The sequence below is a fragment of the Branchiostoma lanceolatum genome, chromosome 4, assembly GCF_035083965.1.
Source record: "Branchiostoma lanceolatum isolate klBraLanc5 chromosome 4, klBraLanc5.hap2, whole genome shotgun sequence".
Classification (NCBI taxonomy): Eukaryota; Metazoa; Chordata; class Leptocardii; order Amphioxiformes; family Branchiostomatidae; genus Branchiostoma; species Branchiostoma lanceolatum.
In genome coordinates this window covers 7,348,498-7,371,944 of record NC_089725.1, presented here as the reverse complement: position 1 = coordinate 7,371,944, position 23,447 = coordinate 7,348,498, and the positions used below count along the sequence as shown (strand labels likewise).

The 23,447-nt window shown below is 42.2% G+C and overlaps 1 protein-coding gene across 1 annotated transcript in view; it reads right to left on the bottom strand.

Annotated features, from left to right (window-relative positions):
- Positions 1–7,519: 7,519 nt before the first annotated feature.
- Positions 7,520–23,447, bottom strand: part of LOC136432389 (out at first protein-like) — a 41,662-nt gene continuing 25,734 nt past the window's right edge. The window contains exons 3-4 of the mRNA XM_066423634.1: positions 13,213–13,390; positions 7,520–12,428 (exon numbers count right to left, since the gene is read on the bottom strand). Coding sequence (XP_066279731.1) covers positions 12,145–12,428; positions 13,213–13,390 — 462 coding nt within the window. The 3' untranslated portion in view covers positions 7,520–12,144. The remainder of the gene's footprint in view (positions 12,429–13,212; positions 13,391–23,447) is intronic.

The window sequence follows — 23,447 nt, the reverse complement described above, 5'->3', positions numbered from 1 at the left end:
AGGGAAAAACCTTGTCGGAAACAGTGTGTTACAGGAACGGATTAAACACATAGCCTCCACCAGGCCTTCCTACGGGGGCACGGATAGAAGAATTCGACCAAAAGGGGTTAATCGGCTGTGGGAAGGTTGACGATTTCCCTCTATGCCAGCAAATGAAACCCTATGGTGGCCAAAACCCTTGGCAAATATTCTCCCAGCTTAGTTAGTCTGGTAAGGCCAAACTCACAACGCTGTGAGATCGGTTAGGATCGCATCTCTGTGTGATAGGCATGACCAGAGTTATCAGCCGGTAAGTTAAGCAGGAAAGAGGCGGAAGCGTAAGAGACGGTGGACGAGATACTATCCGGCATTTCGGACCGCTTCCCCGTAGGTCGCCATCAGATCACAAGTCACGACGTCCGATTCACTCTAATCATCCACCGCGTCCCACCGATGTCGTTTGGACCAATCACGCCCCGTTCTGCCAATCAAAAATGAAATTGGTCCATCGGAATCAGGAGCTATAAACGGGGCGCAGCCATGCGGGAAATCGACCCTGCTACTCAGTTACCGTTCTGCTGAGAAGTGGGGCTGGTCACTGCGATTCTCGGAGCGTCCTCAACACGCGGAGTGTGGCAAAAGTCATCTCGAACCGGTTAAGCTCACTGAAGAGGTAGTTTTCCACTGGTCGTGACAGGCGCTGTGGTATTTACAGGTTCGTTGAACCTGGGAAATTCCTCTAGCTCTTTTCGACAGGTACCAAACAGTTGGCCACGGCTTGACGTCCCGTCCTATAAAAGGACTGCAACACTTTCCAATGAGGCGTGCATGTCAGGTTGGTGATAATGGCTGGGATTCGAACTCCCAACCATTTGGTCCAGAGGCAGGGTCGCTAGGCCACTGGACTATTAACTTCACCTGCTACTGGCGCTTGGCCTACAATCATGAAAAGGGGCAAAATTGACAAAGACACTGTAAAAGTGAACCGTCTTGTCTCAATCTCCGCTCAACGTCTTGTAAATCGCTACACTCCTCTTCAGCTTATTCCGGTAAGAAATAGATAGAAAGGAATAGACAAGCGGAGGGTCGCGATTTTTGTCGTATATGCCTCCCTCCTCGTAAGATCGCCTATTGTGACCTGTCAATCAATTAATTAATTCAATCATCAGGGGAGTAACCGTCAGCACGTTGCAAATGACATAAGCCCCTCTCTCACTGGACCCGCGGCACGTTGGCAGCGTCGCTGCGGCCGATCGAATTGACAAAAAGCACTCAACGAATTTCATCGACAAAAAACGAATCTTTTTAAGCTTTGTGTGTTTTGTTGTCTTTTTGGTCATGCTTGTACGTTTTGAATGATATTCCCATTGTTAAGTCAAGGGTAACACGAATCCAGTCTAGGACGCAGCGACGCCGCCAGCGTGCCGCGGGTCCAGTGAGAGGGGGGTATAGTACACTAGGTTTTTCAATTCTAAGTTTAGCTCCTCTTTACAGACGTGCTCAGACGAAGCCACTGGAACGACATCTTCTGTCATCACCAACCCATTCTAACTTAAGCACAGTTGGTGCACATTCAGGCCGCAATGCTCTAGCTGTTAGTTCCAGTAGAACAAATGACCCAGTATACGGTAATCATCTCAACATCTGCTTTCCGCCTAGGATTTTCCGCGCTCTTAATCAAGGATCATGCAGAATCATCAGGCTAACGCTATCGATTTTTTGTGCTGTCGATATGCCACGGCATATCCGGAGCTTCACGGCCAACATTGACCTGATTGACCTCTAGAGGTATCTCTTCTCTCAAAGACTGCTCAAGGTCAAGATAAGCAGGAAAAATGGGCAGAATGTAATCTCCAATCAGATGGAGACAGGCAAAATCTTAACGTTTCACAAACTACCGATTTTTATTTTCTCCATGAAAAAAATTTTTTCATGGGGATATTGTTTTGCGTGCGTTGTGTGTTATCATGTGTATATGTTTGTGTCACCGGACGCTTAATATCAGCACAACTGAAGAACGTGTGGATGGATTGTAATGATATTTGGTATGTGGGTAGGTGCTGGGAGGAGAAAGGTCAAGGTCAATTTTGGGCCCCCTGGTATGTGTCACTGGAATTGCAATGGTGTATTTTTTTATTTGCTTTTGGACAAGGACGACGTGGCACTGCACTCAAGTTTTTTTTATAACTCAGTTTAACAGTGCCACGTACAGAGAACAATATACCCATTTTTACACCTGGGTGGAGTGAGGAAAGTCGTGTAAAGTGCCTTTTCCAAGGTCACAACATCGGTGGCATCAGGGGATTCGAACCCGGGACCGATGGGTTCTGGGTCGAACACCCTACCGTTAGGCCACACGAACCCGCCGAAGCTGCCGATTCATTAGAGTGATTAGACCTTTCTATATCTGCTTGGGGATTAGGCAGAATCTATGTATGTAGCCCTAGCCACGTATACGTAACAATATAATCAATGCCGAAACATTGTTATAGCTTTCTGTCAAAGTACACGTACTGTACAGAGGTTCTTATACATGCGATATGCAATTTGGATAGAAGGGACCTGAAATATACAATGCATATGAAAAGTATTGATTCATAACGCAAAATGAAACCTCCACCAGTGGCTTTCTTTCAGTACGCCAGTGTTACTGATACCTGTGTAAGGATTTTTTTTTTGCAATGAGATGTTTTTCTTTTGTTGGGAAAATGATATTACCTAAGCGCCCATACCACTTTAACTCGGACATTACTTGATCACATTAACGAGCGCACGCGGTAACTCAGCTTGACTGCATCGGCATTTAAAGATCTTCAATAAAAAGTAATACTCCAAACAACGGAGAAACGCGTATCAAATCGTTTCAAGGCTTCAAATCTCGGGAATATGTACGTTTTAACAAGGTTCTTAGTTTTATTTGGAGGCCAACGTAGGGGTGTTCCAGACATATATTTACAATCCATTTGACCGTTCTATACCCAAACAAGCCGCTAGGGGGGCCAAAATCAAATCATTTCGAGGTGTCAAGAAGACCTACCCACATACCAAGTATCAAGACAATCCAGCCAGTTATCGTGTAACGTTACACCGACGGAAAGACACACACACGAACGCTGACGAAAACATAACCTTCCCGGCGAAGGTAAAAAGTTGGTATCTGAGAGGTTTCTGAGAATCACATTTTTCAACATCTCCAGTTTTCCTAGCGCACAATTTAACGTCCTATCCGAGGGACGTTCCTAACCGAAGCTAGGTACTTATTTTCATCTGAGTGAAGTGAGGAAATTCGTGTAAAGTGCCTTTTCCAAGGGCACAACGTCAATTGGGCATGTCAGGATTTGAACCCAGGACCTCCGGAGTAATGGGTCAAAGACCCTACCATTACGCCACTGAGACGCCACATCTGTAGCTTACGTCAGAGCACAGACTGACGGAGCCATGACAGGGACAATCCGAGTGATTCCTGCCCGGCTCACGTCGTTGAGATCGGGTTGCCAGTCTCGCATTGATGGTGTCCGATCGTTTGGTCATGTTTGAATATATCAGTGACAATAGTGCGCACGTACATGCCACCATAACAGAATTTCTGACGCTTGAGAGACGTTTGAAACAGGAAGCAAGTGTAACCAAGAGACAGCTGAACTTACAGAAGGTATCAGAAGTTTCTATGGGTCCTGACGCGGACTCCACAAGGAAAGACAGCTGAAGACGACTGTTTTACCCTTATGGATGGCCTTAGATACTGTAGATGCAGAAATGTTCGCAGTGGTTTTATGTTCGCGGTTTTCGCGGTAAGGCCACAGCAAGTAAATTTTATGGATGACATCCTCCGCAGACTCCAAAATTAATGAGATAGGGCGAAAAAAAAACAAGTCGGTCCCAAAAAAACAAGATTCCTATATTTTCAAATTTTGAGATCATAAGTCTTGTTAAACAAGAATTGAGGTGACGAAATATGATATCATGACCAACAGATCTTTTATTCCTGTATTCAACCAATGAGGTTTCATATATAATATGAAACCTCCATGATTTAATGGTAACATGTCATTGTAGATGTGTATACATCTCAATAGACTAACTACAACAAATGCAGAAAAGAGTTGTACCATCATCTGAAGCAACTACACTGGGAATTCATATGCGATGAAACACCTTGTGTATACAGTTCAATTAACTAGACCCCCCCCCCCCCATTATTTATATAATGTCCTTGCTAGAACAAATGCAGAAAACAGCTTGTTATTATACCATCATGGCCAGGAACTACACTGGGTATTCATATCATATGCAATGAAACACCTCAGACTGTCAACATTAAACTGTTCTTGAAGATGTGTATACAGCTCAATTAATTTATAAGTAGAACAAACGCAAAAAAACAGCTTGTCATACCATCATGGGCAGGAACTACACTGGGTATTCATATGCAATGAAACACCTTAGACTGTCAACGTTTACGACATATTTGCCAATTTTTGGCATGTTGACCACCGTCGGAAGGCAATGAAATTTCTTGTTTTTTATTTCGAAATCAGGCGAAAATTAATGAGCGCGCTGATGTCATCCATAAAAATTACTTGCTGTGGCCTAAGCTTTTCGCCGCGAACTTAAAACCACCGCGATTTTTTTGCCCTCCTACTCCTTTTTATCTTCGCCGAGTATTAGTACTCGGGGAAGATTATGTTTTCGGTTGAAAAATCTGTTGGGTGGGTCTGTATGTATGTCAGGAGCATAACTCAAGAAAACTTCAATGAATCTTTATGATTTTTGGTAGGTGTGTAGTGGTTGTGCAAAGGAAGGTCAAGTTCGAAAATGGTTCACCTTGCGTTTTTCAACAGTACTGCAGCGGACTTTGAATTTTTTGTGTTTGTATGTAGGCAAAAAAAAGTGACGGAAACGTTGATGGATCTTCATGATTTTTTGCAGGTGTGTAGATGTTGTAGAAACGGAGGTCAAGTTCAAAAATGGTTCCCCTGGCATTTTCCGTCGGTACTGCAGCGGGCTTTGTGTGTATGTGTATTTGTATGTCGCCAACATAACTCGAGAAGCTGGCGATGGTTCTGCATGATACTTAGTGGGTGGGTAAGGTTTACAGAAAGGAAGGTCAAGTTCGATAATGGCCCTTCTAGCGGGTATCTAAAGTATTGCAGCGGAGCTTCAAAGTTTGGGTTGTAATTTTCTGGAGGCGCCAGGTTCATGATTTTTTTATAGTGGATGGGTCTTGGGGCAGGGAACAAGTGGTGTAAGTTTGGGCCTCTTGACGACTTGTTTACCATGGTTTCAATTAGCAGTTTATCCAATGAGAGAACGGCAATTAGCTGTTTGACCAATGAGAGAGTGACTGCCTGTCCATCAATTTTTAGAAACCATTTCCACTTGAGGTGCTTGAGGCTGCTACTACAGAGCGACCAAAGTTTGACAGGTTGCTCAACGAATTTCAAAGATTAAAAAAAAACACGATTTTTTTAAACGTTTGTTGGCTGTCTTTTACATCTTGCATCATATTACAATTATGAAACCAAGGGTCACACAAATCCAATTTTGGTCGCCCAGGGATCACCGTCTAGTGGAAAGGGGCTTTAACACGGTACGTCATAGCTGCTTGTTATTACGCACTGTCACACTCAAGGGGCGAGTCTGGCAGCAAAGGATGGCACAGGGCAGTCTTGTTTGTTCGGGTCCGTGGAGAGAATGCACAGCTCAAATGGTAATGATGTCGTCACAGGGTCTCCCATGCATGCTTTGTGCTGAGGGAATCTATTTGCTATTCTTTACATTGACAATCTGGACACATTTTCTACCTTACAGGACCCAAAAATGTGGGACAATCATCCTTCTGAAAATAATTTCATCAGGTTGGAAGAACATAGGATATAGGAGATTCTTATATAGGACAATAGACGTATCGATCCGGTGGATCAAGAAAGCCGTCTGGATGAAGAAGTCAACACCAGTGATGAACCGGACAGGGGGGGGGGGGGGGGGGGGATACAAACTTAGCCACGTTTGTGATTGAGGTCTCACCGCAAAAGTGCCACCTACTTCGGCTACTTATACCGGCGAGAAGCAGTACTCCAGTCAGAAGCTCTGACGAAAGTGTCTGACAGACACCGAAACGTTAGCAGGTGAGAATTACTGTTTGTGTAAAAAGAATCTCCTATATCCTGTACATGTGGGAAAATCATTGCAACACAATTTCACCATCCTTGCTACTCTTTTGGATACACTGAAGTTTAATACAGAAACTTGGCAAGGTCTTCAGTAGGATTCCCTAGACGTGGGTAGATCAACTGACAGCACTTTAAAGGACCAGATTAACACTGAGCAAGCAACAAGGGATTCCGGACGTGCTTAATCCCTTTAAGCTTGTACATCCAGATATCTCTTCTATGTTTTTCCTTAGGCACTCACTCTGGATGCAGTGTCAATGTATCTGCACCTCTCATCCGACCCATTCCCGTTTACACTGCCAAATCCTGTACCGTTCTCAGGGAACAACCACTCTTACCAACAGTCTCTTCTCATCTGCACAAGAATATCAGGCTGTATTCAAATGGCTCTACGGATTGCACGGAATGGAAGGTTAAGATCAGTACGGTAACTGTAGGAGGACGACATTAGAGGAAAGCATCTCTACAGTCTGAGCTTGAAATAGACCGATCCTGACTGTCCATCACAATCAGCAGTTTAGCCAATGAGAGAATGGCAATCAGGTGTTTGGCCTTCTGGGTGGTGCAGGCGTTTATTTTCATGGGGAGCACTGATTTGCGATTTTCAACATATTGGGGCCAGGTTGTTTTGCTGGAGAAATCGTATTGCCGCATATAGCCTGCCCCCAGAACGCATGCAAAGGAGGCTAATTGTTTCGATTTTAACCAATGCGAACACTCCATTTTATCCCTAGGCCACACCAATTTTATTTGTTGCTTCTCGGATTTTTTCAGAAAAAAATTGTAGCGACAGGGTGGGAAAAAAATAAAAACAATTTTTTTTGCATATAGTCTAGGGTTAAGATAAAGGTTTACATAACATAAAGAATAATAGAATTATTCAAGTTTCAGCTTTTATGGCTCATTTTATGCAATGAACCCCTTTCTTTGATCTAGTACTATAATTTCAGTAAGAAAATTACCTTTTGCCATATAATATATGGTATTGAGAAATAGTTTTGATGATTGAAAAATTACAACTTATGATCAATGTGACCACAGTTTTTAGTTATGTGCAGACCTTTATCATCTCTTTTGGGGGCTACCAAGTTTTACAACTGAAAAAAAATAGTAAAATTGTGAGTAAAAATTTGTGAATGGGACTAGCGACCCAATTTTTTTTTCAAAATGGGAAAAACAGGACAGGCTATTCCGAGAACAACAAATAAAATTGGTGTGGCCCTACCGCAAAATGAAATACTTATGTTCGTGAAAGGCATTGCCACAAATCTTTGCCTGCCTCATTTCCTTTTTTTCTTTCTTTAAAATTGGTGAACATCACTATGCACACGTATGTCAATGTCATCCATAAAACTACGCGTCAGATGTATGGGTGCTAAAGCTTTTATTTCTCATTTGGTGAATTCTCACAAGGAATTCTCACAAATCTACACGTTGCTTCTGAACAAAGCATTGAGGTAATGGAGGATGGCTGAACGGCCATTTTATTCTGGAACAACAATATCGATCATGCTTACAACTGTAGGTGAGTACAGGTCTTCAAGAATGAAAAAATGCTCTGGGTCAAAATTGACAGTTACTGTAATTACAAACACAAAACACTTGATCCACTGCTCACCGAGTTACAACCCTCATTAAATCAGGACCCGTATCGCTCCACGTTAGCTCGCTCGCGTAGGGGCCCTGATCTTCAGCGCTGGTAGACATGGTTCTGGCGACGTCACCACCAAAACAGCTTCAGCCAATCAGAGGGTTTGCTTAACCTCATCTGAAGCAAAAGCGCAAAGAACGCTGGGAAGCTATCAACCAATCAGGTTACGTGTTACATCGTTGCTTTAGGTTCAGAACAAATTAACCGCCAAATAAGGATAGCTCATTAATCATTCATGAGAAACTGTCAGTAACGGCGACAGAACCATGTCTACCGGCACTGAAGATCAGGGCCCCTACGCGAGCGAGCTAACATGTTCTATCTGCAGAACTGTGATGTCACAGAAGCAGTGGATTACTCATTCCTTGACAAAGACTGGAGTTGATCATTTGAAAATTTGGGTAAGTCAAATTTTGTGCGTTGGCAATTACAGTTCAACTTTGATTCAGAATGACTCCTACAAACACAAATGAACTTGCAAGTGATGGAAAGAATATTGTTTTGAAAAGGCATGTGAACTTGTGAAATGATCCCTTCTAGTTTCCTTGCTCTGCTATCTGTGCACCATACAACATGCTGCGAAAATAAAAGGGAGGTAGCTTACAGCACGTAATGGCCACATCAGAACATACAACTTTCTCTTTAAAAATTACAGCTTTTGGTAGGACGAGCAACGAAATATCACAATGGGAGATGACATGTGTAACATGGGCTGAAATATGGGTGAAATGTTAAAACTCTAACAACAATATAATGTAGTACAGTAGGGTACCAATGTCAGTCTTCTCATCACAGTCTCATGTAGTGTGGAGGAAGGAGAGATTTGGTTGACATGACAGGGATACGTAGCCAGAAATCCTGTCAGGATTAGCCTGGGTTCCATCCTCCGTAGTAACCGCTGTCTCAAACTTTTTGCTCGCTAACCATGTAAACGAAAAGATTGAGCCAGCGATTACTACTGAGGATGGCACCCAGGCTAGTCGTGATAGCTTTGGCTGCCAGCGAACAGTTGGGAAGCAGCAAGAGCTAGTGCGGACAGATTTCAGGCTATATGACTCTACAAGCATGGTCCAGAGTGTTCCTGCTTGTATAAGGGTTTACCCCATGTCTGACTCCAAAATCTCCTCTTCCCCATCACCTACATCTATATTGTGCTGTACCTCTTGTGATGGGACAAGCTTCAAAACAATATACATGTGTGCACTCTTGTGATGGAACTACACAACAATATAAACAACTGCTATGGCAGGGGGACAAGTCAAAATTGATATAGATCCATCTCAATAATATAGTCCAGGTGAAAAAACAACAACTTTCTATGACCCCAAACTGGCAAGAGTGTCTGATGAAGTACAGTCACATTTGTGATTTGGCTCAAAATAGCCAGGAGTAAATGTAAAAACTGTTCATCCACAGATGAATTTTGTTGGCTGTTATCTTTTTTCAGTTTTTGTCACACAGCAGACACTATTTCTCAGAAGTGAGTAAGTGTGGACCTAAACATTGGGATGATGCTAACGTCTGATATCATCTATTATGTCATACCTGGGCCACGAAAACGTTCAATATGGGTGTTCTGGACCGTGTGATAAATTTCCATATCACACGGGGTTCTAAGTTGTATCACGCGGGCTTCCATAGAATATTTAGAATGCATTTCGAGCGCGCTGGTTGCGCCGCCGTCTAAAATTCGAATACCGGATTCGGAGGTTGGAATCAATGTTGTTACTGTAACAGTTTTTTGTCCATATACATCATCATCTGACACTCATCACAGACTTTCCTATCAACTCTGTGAAGCCAGACAGATTGGCATTGCATAAGGCTAATGTCCTACAAGTCTACAAATAAAGACTTGTCCCCAAACCAAGCAGTGCATTTATTCACTCATATCCTGCCTACTTACTAGTCTCATCACAGAAGGTACAGCACATCAGCATTATACATCTCATTTAACAGTCTATCATTCAACATATTGATTACTATAATAGTAGTAGAAAAGCTTCCAAACTGCTTGTAAAATATGCAATGTTAGAAGGCTTGATTATCTTGCTGCAGCACCAATGTAACGGTGCTGTGGGGTTAGTTCTGACTATACATTTGGTCCGTGCACCACCCATATCTTGATGCACTCCGAAGCTATCCATTGACCCGTATAGGACCTACCAAGTTTCCAATAAATAATTTCTTCTGCTATCTCTCCAGAGTTTGTGGGCTGTACAGGCTTTAAGGGGTTATCCTTGTGCCATAAATATTAATTACCATTTGTCTTGCAGATTTTTCCTTCATACCAAAATATGTCAATAAACTGCATTTTCTATACATGACCTATGTAGAAAAATAAGGCATCTCATTCCATGGTAGATTGGCAAGGTGTTTCCTGTAGAGGCACAGTGCACTACAATGTACTCCTACATGTACATCAGGGGTGCCAAAGAATTCATACGAATTTTACGGAATTTATATGAGTTTTACGGAATACATACGATCCATTACGAGAAACATACGAACTGTACGGAATACATACCATCCATTACTAAGAAACATACGAATTTTACTAATTTGTTGGCCATCACGCTAGCACCAAATCTAGCTTTGCTGGTCCTGGTTGGTCTAAGCCAACATCAGTCTTAATCTAGTGTAGCTTGAGATATTTAGAGTTTAGCAGGATGGGATACGCCATTATTTAGCTCTTAAAAGCCAAGATATCGTACGAAGAACTGTAATCCCGAGTCCGCCATCTTGAATTTGGCGGTCATGTCATATGACCCAACAAATAGTAAGGATCGTATGTTTCCTAGTAATACATCGTATGTATTACGAAAAATTTGTATGTTTCTGTGTACTGGATTGTATGTATTCCGTAAAACTCGTGTGAATTCCTTAAAACTCGTATGTCTCTTGTAATGGATCGTATGTATTCCGTAAAATTTGTATGAATTCTGTGAAATTTGTATGAACACTTTGGCACCCCTGAATATGTGGAAAGGACAGCCATAGCCCGGACACCATCCTCCGTGGCTACGGCTGGCTTGCACGTGAAAACGGAGAGCCAGCGGTAACTACAGAGGACGGTACCCAAGCTAAGACGACCAGGCGAGGTCAGCCTGGGCTAGACAGTCCTCTGTACTTATGGCATTTCTTCATTTTGTTATTTAACATGTGGTTTGTAAAGTGAGCTCACACGGCGGTACCACTTGTACCACTTGTACCATATGTGGCGGTACCACACCTCTCCTGTGGAACAGGTCATCGCATTCAAACTAAAGGAAGTTAAAAACTCTTGGCACGCTGTCCTCTGATAATATACCAATGCAAAAGGCACCAGGTACCAGAGGCTGACCTAAAAATTGGTGAGCCTAAAAAATATGAGGCTCCTCACATCACTCAGACAGTCACCGTCGACTGTTTTAAAGGTGAGCTAACTGTCGGAGTGATGCTTTAACTCTATATAATCAACTGTCGTAACGTCGTATCGATCTATACACTCCAGCTAACGACTCGTGGCAATCCCACCGCACTTCACCACCGGCACGGGGATAAGAACCGAATCAATCCTACCATTCAGTTGATCCCAAGTCAAATGCAATAGATGAGCTCCCTTTGAAGACAATCTTTTTCCACAGTTAGTATCTCTTAAAGTCATTACAGTGAAAAATCACCTGCGTAACTCCCCCCAAATGGCACTAGAACACACTGTGCCAAAAGTGCTCTTTCACTTTCATCTAGAATTTCTGGAAGAACGTAAGGTTGTCTACTAAAGCAAGTCTTTCCTTCTTCATGTGTAAATTCCTTCTCTTTTTTCTCCAGTGGTATCACTGGGTATGATTTGGCATACCCAAAAAGAAATCAGAGTTTGATCAGGTTTTGGCTTGCTCCCAAGTAGACAGAAACTGGTGATCACCGGGAACAAAGGGCTCCATCTGGTTTGTGTAAACCTCCAGGAGTGACCTTGCTTCGCCAAGGGATGGTACTCTCAGCGTGAAGCGACCTAATAGCCAGGTGCATGCTGTGGGAATGCCACGGGTTATCCTTCACACAACATTCAATTAAAAACGAATCGGACATAAAATCAAGACGGTATTCTCTCTCTGAGATTTTAAAAAGGGATAAAACCAACCCTTTGACGAAAGGCTGCAAAGAAAAAAAAGAAGGTAAAACCACCCTTCATTGAAGGGACGTGATAAGGAATAAAAGGCTGCCGACTGTTCAGGCAGGCTTTCTGGACCTGATTAGAGGATGGAGTGAACCTCGCTGAGCTCTCGGGACGACTAGTGCCCGCAAAAGCTGCATATTGCTGGGTTTGTCCAAGTTACAGCTTCGGAAGAGGGCGATCCAACGTCACTGCCACGTTTCATCCCACACACACAGCTGTTTCTGCTTCACGTGGTAGTCAAACTGGCGACACTTGCGGCACGTTTTGATCCCGCAGCGATAGTTGATGACTTTCCCGTTCGCGTCCTTTCCACGGCAGTACTTGAGGCCACAGGGGTACCAGCCGATACAGATCTCCAGCTGGCACGTACACGGCTTTAACCAATCACTGCTGTCCATACACCTGACTGCTCTGCTGGGAGTCAGTCTCCTGGTGGCCTGCAGTAATGTGGTCAGGGTCCTGTTGTTTCCTGCAAGGGAGGAGGACAAGAAAAATTCATGATGATGGATAAGGAATGATTAAGTTACTGTAAAATGCATTTAATTTCGTGTGGTTTTTATTTCGGGCTAAGGGTAAAATGGAGTGTTCGTGGTGGTTTTAATTTCCCGGCAATGCTATAGTCACATACTGCTACAGTATTGGACAAAAATGTTTGCGTTGATTTTAAGTGCGCAGTGAAACGGTTGCCGCGAAAACTGCGAGCATTTCTGCATTTACAGTGTACCACTTCATCATTCTACTTTACATTCTTCTCCGTCAATGCCACGAAGGTTATGATTTTGCGCTGTTTGTGGGTACCATATTGAGGATGGATTTTGTACAATATTTGATAAATGAAGAACTCTTTATTGCATGACTATTGTAGATATTACACAACTGAGTAACATGATAAATACATTATCATAAAAGTGCTGCCTCAGAAATGAAAAAAGGGGGGGAACCATTCTGGAGTTAAATGTACAGCACTTTTACTCACAGTTGTTTTTATATCAATACACAAGCATGTCAAGCAGCCATAGTATATCACATACTACATGTTTAGAAACTTTGCTATGATTGTGTAACAGTCAGGGGATCAAGCTCCTCCAACTGACCAGTCTAACTGGTCTAGACCTTTTAGCCTAGTGGTTAAGGTGTGCGTGCCTGTGATCTGGCTGCCCGGTTTCGGCGCGGGTTCGAAACCCAGGGGCCAGGAGACTGTTCTACTTGCTTCTTTGTTTCAATTGCTCAAATTGGTCTGGTGTTGGTCTCACCTTTGGCTAAGGACTTGAGGTCCATCTCCCGAGTGTACGTGGCCGCCCCTGCCTCAGCGCAGATGTTGTAGATGTGCCTGCTGATGGCGGCAGACTTCTCCAGGTCCACCCCCATGTCCATCACCAGGTGCTCCTGACCCTTGTCATCTTCAGCGTTTCTGATTGTCCCTGGATTTTTCTGGAGAAAAACAGAAAAAAACATTAGCTTGGTGTTTTCTGGGGTCATGTGGCGCAACGGCAGCATGCTCCACTCAGAACCAAGTGGTCCCGGGTTCGATCTTGCCGTGTCGGTGTCACCGATCTTGTGCACTTAGGAAAGGCATTTTACACGACTTTCCCAACATGCCAGAATGGACGTCATCAATTCATCAAGACCGTGGGCATTTAAGGCAAGAGGAAGAAGGAAGATTTGACATTACAATAATGATGTATGGATATATTGCTGTATGTATTTCCCCTAGTTTGTGGTGGCAAAGAAGGAATCTCATGTTGTCATAAGGCTCTCGAAAAAAAAGCATTCAATGGTAGACCAATCTATAAATACTCTCTGTAAAACTGTGATAGTACGGATGAGAGGATGTTATAACAAACCTCTGGATAGACAGGAAGTTACAAAAAAGTCATGTATAACAAACCTTATAGTGGACAGGAAGTTACAACAAACCTCCTGTCGACTTACTGGTTAACATTAGAGAACACCAAAGTAGGATGAAGTTATTCATGAAGTGGTCTGATGTTTATAGGCATTTGAAACGAATGTAAATAACACAATTCAAGTAATTAAGGAAACTTTACTACGATGTAAACTAATCACAAAACCACAAGGCTTCTCCAACCGGAGATAAAATGGCATTATACTATAATTATAACATGAGGCATAATAACTACCCCTGGCACTATGCCCTGATGACTTTGTTATACCCTGACCAAGCTCACTACTCACTAGGGGTGGACCAAGTTTAGGTCCGGAGATTTAGGTTCAGGTCCGGACCTGAACCTGGACCTGATCCTGTTCAGTTGATGTTTTGTTTCATTAGACCAATATTAAGCATAGAGAATTAATACTGACACGCACGACTAAAAAAGTTTCTTGGTGAGAAGACTTTCAAGACAAACCAGTGTTTGATATTTGAATGTTGCACTTATTTCAAATGCCTTTTTTGTCAGAGGGGAGACTCAAAACACTTTTTATCAAACAAAATAGAAAAATTTATTTGTACTTTGTTCAGGGTTTTTTGGACTCAGGTTTTTGGCTTTTAAGTTTTTTGGACTCGGTTCTTGGATGTTATAAAGGTCCGAATCAGGTCCAGCGAACCGGTATACACCCCTACTACTCACTATGCCAAGCAGCGAATCCTGCTCCAATTTATTAAACAGGTGCAGCAGCACTGATCAATACCTCTTATTGACAGTCCGACGATGGGAGGTATGTAGAATACAAGCGGCAAATGGGCCAGGCCAATGGGGGATATCGATTGTGGAGGACTGCATCAAAACAGGCTCATTTGTCAAGGGAGTACCGTATACACGGAGGGAATCATAGATGGTTACAAATGGACGGATCATTACGGTAGCACTGTAAATGCAGAATTGTTTGCGGTGTTTTTTTTACTTAAACCACAGCGAACACTCCATTTTCGCCTCAGCGCGAAATAAAAACCATGCGAAGTTAAATGCATTTACGGTAATACAGGCCTGACTTTTGCCTGGACCGGCCCTGTGCTTGCTTCTCTTGTCAGGAACTTCTCTACATCACTTCTTACATGTTCTTTCTCACGGAAATACAATGGACAGTATCGTAACTATCTTAGATACAAGATAAATGTTCCTCTAAATGATATCCCTCTAAAATTAATATATATATGAAGTACAGCCAGTAGGCACCCATCTGAGTAATGAGGCTGCTGTAGTGCCTTTTGACGTGCTCCAGGCACCTCCTTGATCACGGAACCCCCATTTCATGTCCCTTCTGAAAGACGAATGCAGCTCCAACCAATATGCCCTTCTCCTGGGGTGCTCCCATTTATAAACTAATTGGAACCAGGAGCTCAACTGTGAGGCTGTTACAATGTACCAGTTGAGCTGCAGGGACTATCCTCATTAGACAAATTAAGCAACATTTGAAACTACAGTAACATTTGCTGGTTATTAGTAAACCACAGCACATAGTGGGTGCAAAAGCGGTACACACCCAACCTTGTTTGACCTTTAATGTGGAAGAGGGTATTTACCAAGAAGCAGGGCACAAAATACTGGGTACATGTACACTTTTGTGCACCTAAAATTAAACTAGTGCACTTACAACTGTACCTTGTAGATATTTCTGTTGGCTTTACAGGATACACTCAGTGTACAGATTATTCTTGAAATAGTATCAGAAAAAGCAATATAACATTGTTGCATTTTGCTTGATGTATTAGAAATCTACTGTCTTGTTTGAAATTGTTATACATGTAGAATTACAGATTGAAGACATTCTACTTTATTTCATGTTGTGCACCAAAAATTCTTTCTCTATGCCTACATGTGTAAATTTTTGGGTTAGGTGCACCAGGGCATCTTTTCCCAAAAATGAATTTCGAGCCCTGAAGAAGGAACCAACAAATTCCTGTTGGCCCTAAGGCCACACCAATTTGATTTCTTGGTTAACAGATTTTTATTTTGCAAAAATAAAATTAAAGAAAAAAAAATCATGAAAACAGAGGGCTCGGAGTCAGCTTTCTGTTTTCATAATTTTTTTTCTATTTTTTTTAAAAATAAAAATCTGTTAACCAAGAAATTAAATTGGTTTGGGGCAAAGGCATAATATAGAAACAAGGAGATGTACCCAGTCACTGTAAATGCATTTAAGTTTGCATGTTTTTTTCGCGCTAAGGTGAAAATGGAGTGTTTGCAGTGGTTTAAGTTTGCGGCAGCGCTATAGTTACATACTGCTACAATATTGGACAAAAATGTTCGCGGTGGTTTAACTTCGTGGTAAAACTGTCGCCGCGAAATCCGTGAACATAAAACCAACGCAAACATTTCAGCAATTTACAGTACTGAACTGAGTAGCAGTTTGTGCCCTTTATTCACATTCTAATGTCTGTAAGGAAACAACAAAGTCTACATTGATGAGAGAAAATGCACGATGTTTCACTCCCCGAAATGTTGAATGTGAAATGTCAGGCAGAGACATGTTGATTTCCCGTGAGGCCAGCTGAAATGATTATCAGTAATGTACTGAAGTGGCTTAAAGGGCAGCCCACAAGTGAATTAAAACAGGATAATGACGTTGTATTGCATTAGAAAAGTAAGACTCCTCACACAGGAAACAGCAACTCACAGGCTAGGCACAGGTCAGGTGTGTTATGATATATATGGTATAATACTGTAAATGCATCTAAGGCTCTCTTTACATTATACTTTTGCCGTCAGCGCCACTGGCGTCAGCGCCACTGGCGACAGCGGGAACCCCGTGTAAAGACAATTCCCGTCGACGTAGTCCCGCTGTCAACAAATTTTCTCCCGTCAGCTTCGAAGCCGTCGCCCGTCAGCACAGCGGGAGTCCCCGTCAACTTCAAACTCCGTCTAAAGAGAATACGTCGGGCTCGCGTCAGCGGGAGTCAGGGTTTCGGCGATTAGCATAAAGCACGCGTTGATTAGCATACTGTAAGTCTACTTAGATCCCCGGTATATATATAGAGAGAGAGATTCGCGGGATCCGCGGCGACTTTTGTGCCGTGCATTCATCTCCCCGCGGATATATTTATCGTACTTGTGCCCCCCTCCCCACATTTACGAGTGATGAGCATGGAATATCTACACATAAACAAGGCTTTGCATTGTAGTTTAATACGGGCGGGGAGACGCCGTCTACCGTTGTACAATCATACAATTTTGTTTCTTTGCTTCGATTGTTCCGATACTTTCTACAAGATGGCGAAATGCAAGCACCGCAGGTGTCTGTCAGATTTCCGGGCGGTGTGTCTAGAGACGTCGCGACAGCGGCCTCCCGACAGCGGAAAATTTCGCCGCTGACGCGAAAAACGTAATGTAAACTGCGCCTAAGTTTGCGTGGATTTTATTTCGCGGTAGGGAGAAAATTGAGAGTTTGTGGGGGTTTTAAAGGCACCCAGAGCATTTTATGAGGCTTGAAAACTGGAAATATTTTAGTTGCTGTAATCTTTACGAAATTGACATTTAATGCCACTGTTTACCACATTTGTTTGCGCATTTTTTTATCAAAAGTGCTTAAAACGTTGCAAAAATAAGCTACATGGTGATCTTTTAGTTTCACGCGCCTAGTGTAAATAGACCGATACCATAGCCCGCCCACCCGTAGAAATGCAAAATTAAAACTATGAATGCAAATATTTGACGGACATGCAGTCACTCTCTCATTGGTCGAACCGCTAATTGTGATGGACAGTCAGGATCAGTCTATTAGGGCTTGGATTTTCGTTCAGTTCTCACAACACAACACAACGACATCATATCTTTGCTCCTTTAATGTCGATGTGTAATGGTATAGTATTATTGAAACTTACTATGTGTAGGAAGGACTAGAAATTGGAGTTTTCTGATTCAAGTTTCCAGCCTCATAAAATGCTCTGGATGATTTTAAGTTCGCGTTCGAAACAAAAGTAGCGCTACATTCATACTGTAGGTGGGCAAAAAGTTTCGCGGTGGTTTTAAGTTTGCGCTGAAAGTTCACTGCGAAAACCACAAACATAAAACCACCTCGAACATTTGTGCACTTAAAGTAGTATATACCATTTACTGATGATCTTCATTTTGGACACATTGAAAATTTAAAAAAAAAACATGAAATGGCTTGCTTTTTCCCTGTAATTATGGGTTTTAAGAATAACAAAATATGACTTGCAACAGAAGTTGTGTTTTCTCTGACGATTGAGTAAGAAAATATTTGTAGAGTCCTGAGACAGAGGTTTGTGGAAAGTTAGAGTTTTTCAACCATAAAATGTTTAACTTCTCCCCACGACATAAGAACATGCGACATACAGGCATACCTGGAACTGATACATGTACATTGTACATGTACATGCTGGGAGATAGGTAGATACTAGTATACATGAATAGCATAATAAAGCGGACCTACAATATCATATACAGTCTGCTAGCTGTACAAACATATCTACTTACTTGACTGTCTTGACAAACATAGAATAGTATGTTACATTTTACATTGTCCAAAGACGTCATAAATTTGATATAATATACTATCTACCTGATTCTAACTCATACTTATTTGACTACTTATCTAGTCACTAAACATTGTACTCAACTGACACCCAAACCTACATTTGTAAACTGGAATTATGCAAAACTGATACAGAAGAAGACATTTATTGCACGACGATTGTAACTGGTACAATGTATGGCAACTTACGTACACGAGGGTTGAACTATTGCTAATTGTTGACAAATACATAGAATCTAATCTATGACTAACAGTAAAATAATCTATAGAATAATGTACATGCTAGCGTTCTAGGATACAGTATGTTGGTAACAGTATGCTGTGTCAGGGATGTAAACTAGAAACTCAACTGAAAAAACTTTTGAGTGTAAGAAGGGTTCCTGTTGAATACTGTAAATGCTGAAATGTTTGCGGTGGTTTAATTTATGCGGTGGTTTTATGTTCAAAGTTTTCGCTGTGACCTCTTAACCGCAAAAGAAACGTAACTTATTTCTGCCCGCCTACACCATTGTGTCAACCGCAAACTTTAAAAAACCACGAACACACCATTTTCTACCTACCACGAAATTAAATAATAGCAAACTTAAAGGCGTTTACAGTATGGCAGTGGCAGTTGATATGATGTATAATAGTTTCCCCTGGGTGGTCATGAATTATTGACGTTATTACCCAGATCAGTACCACCCAATCCCATCACATTAAGGGGGGCTCTTCTAGAACCCCACAACAAACATTCCATTAGACCTAATGTGTTGAGGTGGAGGGGGCGACAGTTTGTATGTGATCCATTGGAATAATCCGTATTACCACTAAGGCTTATATCAACATGGAGTCAGCACTGTTAGTGTAGATAGAGGTAATATCTTATGACTGATGCGTTACGATTAAGCCGTAGCTAACGTGTAATGGTGCTGACTTGTAGGGAAATGTGAAATTGAAATGATTTCCATAAGGTACTCGTCATATTATGTTGTTGTAAAATATACTTACGACTGACAGTGATTTTTATGTTGTTATAAACTATACTTACGATGACAGTGACATGTTATCATATTTGTTACTGATGTCTATCACATGGAAATACAGGTTTTACATATAGCAAACGTTGCTGCTTATACACCTTTCCACATACAAATATACAAATGTAGCAGAACTCACTGAGAGGGTGTGTGACAATGCATCATTGCATTATGTACTGGGAATTTTGAAAACATTTACCCATGGGCATAGACACACACACACACATATTCCCGACACACACACACACACACACACACACACACACACACACACACACACAGACAGACATGTAATTATTTCTGAACCATATTCTAAAAGTACTAGTATTACATAGACCTAAACAGAAGTGTCTAAGAAATATCATTAAAGCAAAATAAGCTATACATGCATGTCCATCATTCCTTGCCACAAGAGGCGATGTAAGAAAAAATCGTGAACTTTCCTAGCGTCTAGTTTCTACCCTGGATTGGCACATGATCTATACCCACATTGTACTCATATATGGATGGCGACCATCGCAGTAGAAGATATAATAACTCCAAGGTTGAACCTAATTCTTCTCGGACTGGAGCAGCTTGCAATTGGACATTGATTTCTTCCAGATGTGACAAATGTGACAACACATAGGCAGGCTGATACCGCTGTGTGCGGCACGTACCGTAATTCTTGAAATTTTTGTGGCGGTTTTATGTTAGCTATTTCCTACAGACTTAAAACAGGTGATTGTTTCCAATACTGTACAATATGTGACGATAGCGCTACTGTGCAGTTAAAACCACTGGGAACACTCCATTGTTACCTTACCGCAAAATTGAATCCCACCAGGGCTGGAAATACTTTAAATGCAGAAATGTTTGCGGTGGTTTTATGTTTTATTTTGTCCAATACTGTAGCAGTTTGTAACTATAGCGTTGCCGCGAACTTAAAACCACCGCGAATATTCCATTTTCACCTTAGCACGAAATAAAAACCATGGGAACTTATGCATTTACAGTTAGTGGAGGTACTGTACATTGTAAAATTGGTGCATACATGTACATGATACATGCACAATACAGTGAAATCTACTTTTCTAACAGGTACATTTTGTAGGTAAATCTGTTAGAGGCAGGTGATCTTGTATACTACTAGTTTATGTATGCAGAGTCAAGTGTTTCACTCGCAACATTGTTCATTTAACATGGCCCTTTACAGTGATGGGGGTTTTGTAGTTGACCTTAGGTCCTTTCTTTTATGATCAACGACTGCCAACTTGTTGGGCCGGTTCTACTTTTATGACAAGTTTTATGACTGTTTGCAAATTGTTACTACAGGTTCCCACTGAAGTGGCCAATGATTACAAACTATAGCAAATGATAACATGCTGGCACAGAGGCAGTAGAACTGCAGCATTTACTATGTACAAGCTTAGTACTAGTCCTGGTGCAAATAAAGTTGCTTTGAGACCTTCAGCACACTGAAAAGACAGTTCACCTACAAATTCTCTATTTAATGTTGGGTTGGGCAGTAGTGAGATCCCTGTACATGTACATGTGTGTGGAGTCTAACATACCCGTACATGTGTGTATGTGTGGAGCCTAAGTTACGCATACATGTGTGCGTGGAAGCTAACATACCAGTACATGTGTCAGTGTGGGGGTGGAGGCTAATCCCTGTACATAGCTGTACATGTGCATGGAGCCTAAAAACGTGAGCGGAGCCTAACATACATACACTGTATATAAATATGTGTGACCCACACAAATGTACCGCCAAGAAAACTTACAGTGCACTACATCTGTTTGGCCCCAAATAAGGTGCTTTCATACTTTCTCATGCACACCTGACACTTAATACACTACGGCAGCCTCACAAACAAACAGGGCAGGGAGAGAACACAAGGCCTCTGTGTGGGGTGTTGATGAGTGGAGCTCTTCAGACTGCACTTTTCAGTAAGTCGGGTAAATCCCCTTAGACGTTTTGGAAGTGGCCTGGAATCCAGTCTATATCATCGTTAGCCGGGGCGTAATAGGCCAGGCGCTTTACGGAGCAGAGGGCGCTTTTCCGGCGCGGAGGTATCTTTGGTACCTAGTAGTAGTTTCGGCGCTGTAGCTAACTGGACCACGGCGATAGGTTATTTTTGAAGAAGTAAAGCTGGATACGTGAAGAGAATGTGATGTTTAAAAAGCTCGTGAAGAGAATGTGATCTTTAAAAAGCTCGTGAAGAGAATGTGATTTTTAAAAAGCTTGGTCCATATAAAACCCTCTCCAGGTGGTGTGTTATAGGTGCTTGTGCCAATAAGGCCCAATTTATACACTGCTTTCCTAGATATCTGGACTGCAGATATCTGCCAGGCGACATGATGTCGGGATGCATTTATACACACGACAGGAAGTACTGTAGGACACCCGTGGAGTTGGAATGCAGTAGTGATACATCATGATAAATTTGTGTTTCAAGCTAGAAGTCTGCATCCAAAAGTGCTTTCAATGACATCTGTTAACTTGTTAGAATCACAAAGATATGTTTGATGGCCTGATTTTACCGATTATTACTGTAAGAAATTGTTTCCTCTGTATTCGCCTGTAAAGCACTGTAAAATTACTTAATACTCCATGGGAAGTTTTTATAAATCCCCTTACTAGTATAGATGATGGTACAGTTGCCATAGCTAACATAAAAATGGGTCACTTGATGTCCACAAGTCTGCTAATTAGCCTGAAACCTGTCCTCCAGATATCTGGGATCCGACACATTTTGTTTATACTTGGGCTGAAGCTGTCGGGGACTCCCGCTGAGTTGTCGGACGAGCACTTCAGAGTGGTCGGCTGAAATTTTCCAGATATCTGGAAAAACCCTCATTAAGACCATAAAATTCCTGTTTAGACACAGAAAAAAGCTGTCGCCTGGCAGATATCTACAGTCCAGATATCTAGAAAAGCTGTGTCTAAATTGGCCCTAAGAGAGAGAGAGAGAGCTGTAACGGTTCAATAAAACTTTAATCACCCAGAAATGCACCCCACTCAATACACAGTCACTGCAAGAAGTGAGGGGAGAGATATAATCTGCCAAGGGAAATAAAACGAGAAATTACAGGCAAACCTTGCAGCCTACACATGAGATCACTCAAGGGACTACTAAAATTTGGTCACGTTGGACAGGTGGTCTTCGTATCATAAAAACAAGATGTCTTGCTCCTGAAAATATTTTGAATTGGAATGTTTCTTATGATAGCACAGGAGCCATACCTGGAGCTTGCTGGCTGCCTTTCTCCCAGGATTTACTCATACTCTTCCTAACTTAGTCTTTTTCTCTGTTTACACACAGGCAGTAGGCAAAGGTATTGTCCTTGAATATAGCAGCCGAAGTTCCGATCGTGACGAGCAAAACCCGAAGTAATGCCGAAGGCACGAGCGTGGGGTTCGGAGAGCCGAACAGGGTTCGGTGTTCGGCAGAGCCGAACAGTGTTCGGCGGTTTTCGGCAATGTTCGGCTTCGCCGAACTCTGTCTGGGCGAGCCCCGTGATTATTTAAAAGTAGAGGGCGTTAGCGCAAAGGACGACGGGAGAAACCTAATCTGCTAGAGTTTTCATTTTAATTTTGGACCACTGGAAATTTTCCTTTTAAATGACAACGCCACCTTGTACTGCTGTGGTATATCGCAGGGCTTTTTCTAAAGAGAGGAACAAGGGCGTAGCACCCCCATGCCCTGACTACACACCCCCTTACCCTGCCAAGCACATGATCTGACAAGCATATTAACATTCTAATCTAACTGACCAGGCACGCTACTCCTACCACATGCAGCCACAGTCTTCCACTGTGAACTGCCTGACAGTGATTTTGCCCCTCATTAAACTTTAGAATGGCCCATTTTCACTTAAAATTCTCTAAACCTCTACATTATGGGAGGGGGGACCCCCCCCCCTCTTCCACACCATCACCCCCCTTGGTCACTGTGCTCCCTAATGTTCACCCCTTGCAATTTCTTCCTAGAAAACCCCCTATATATGTATGTACGCATAAGTCTGCA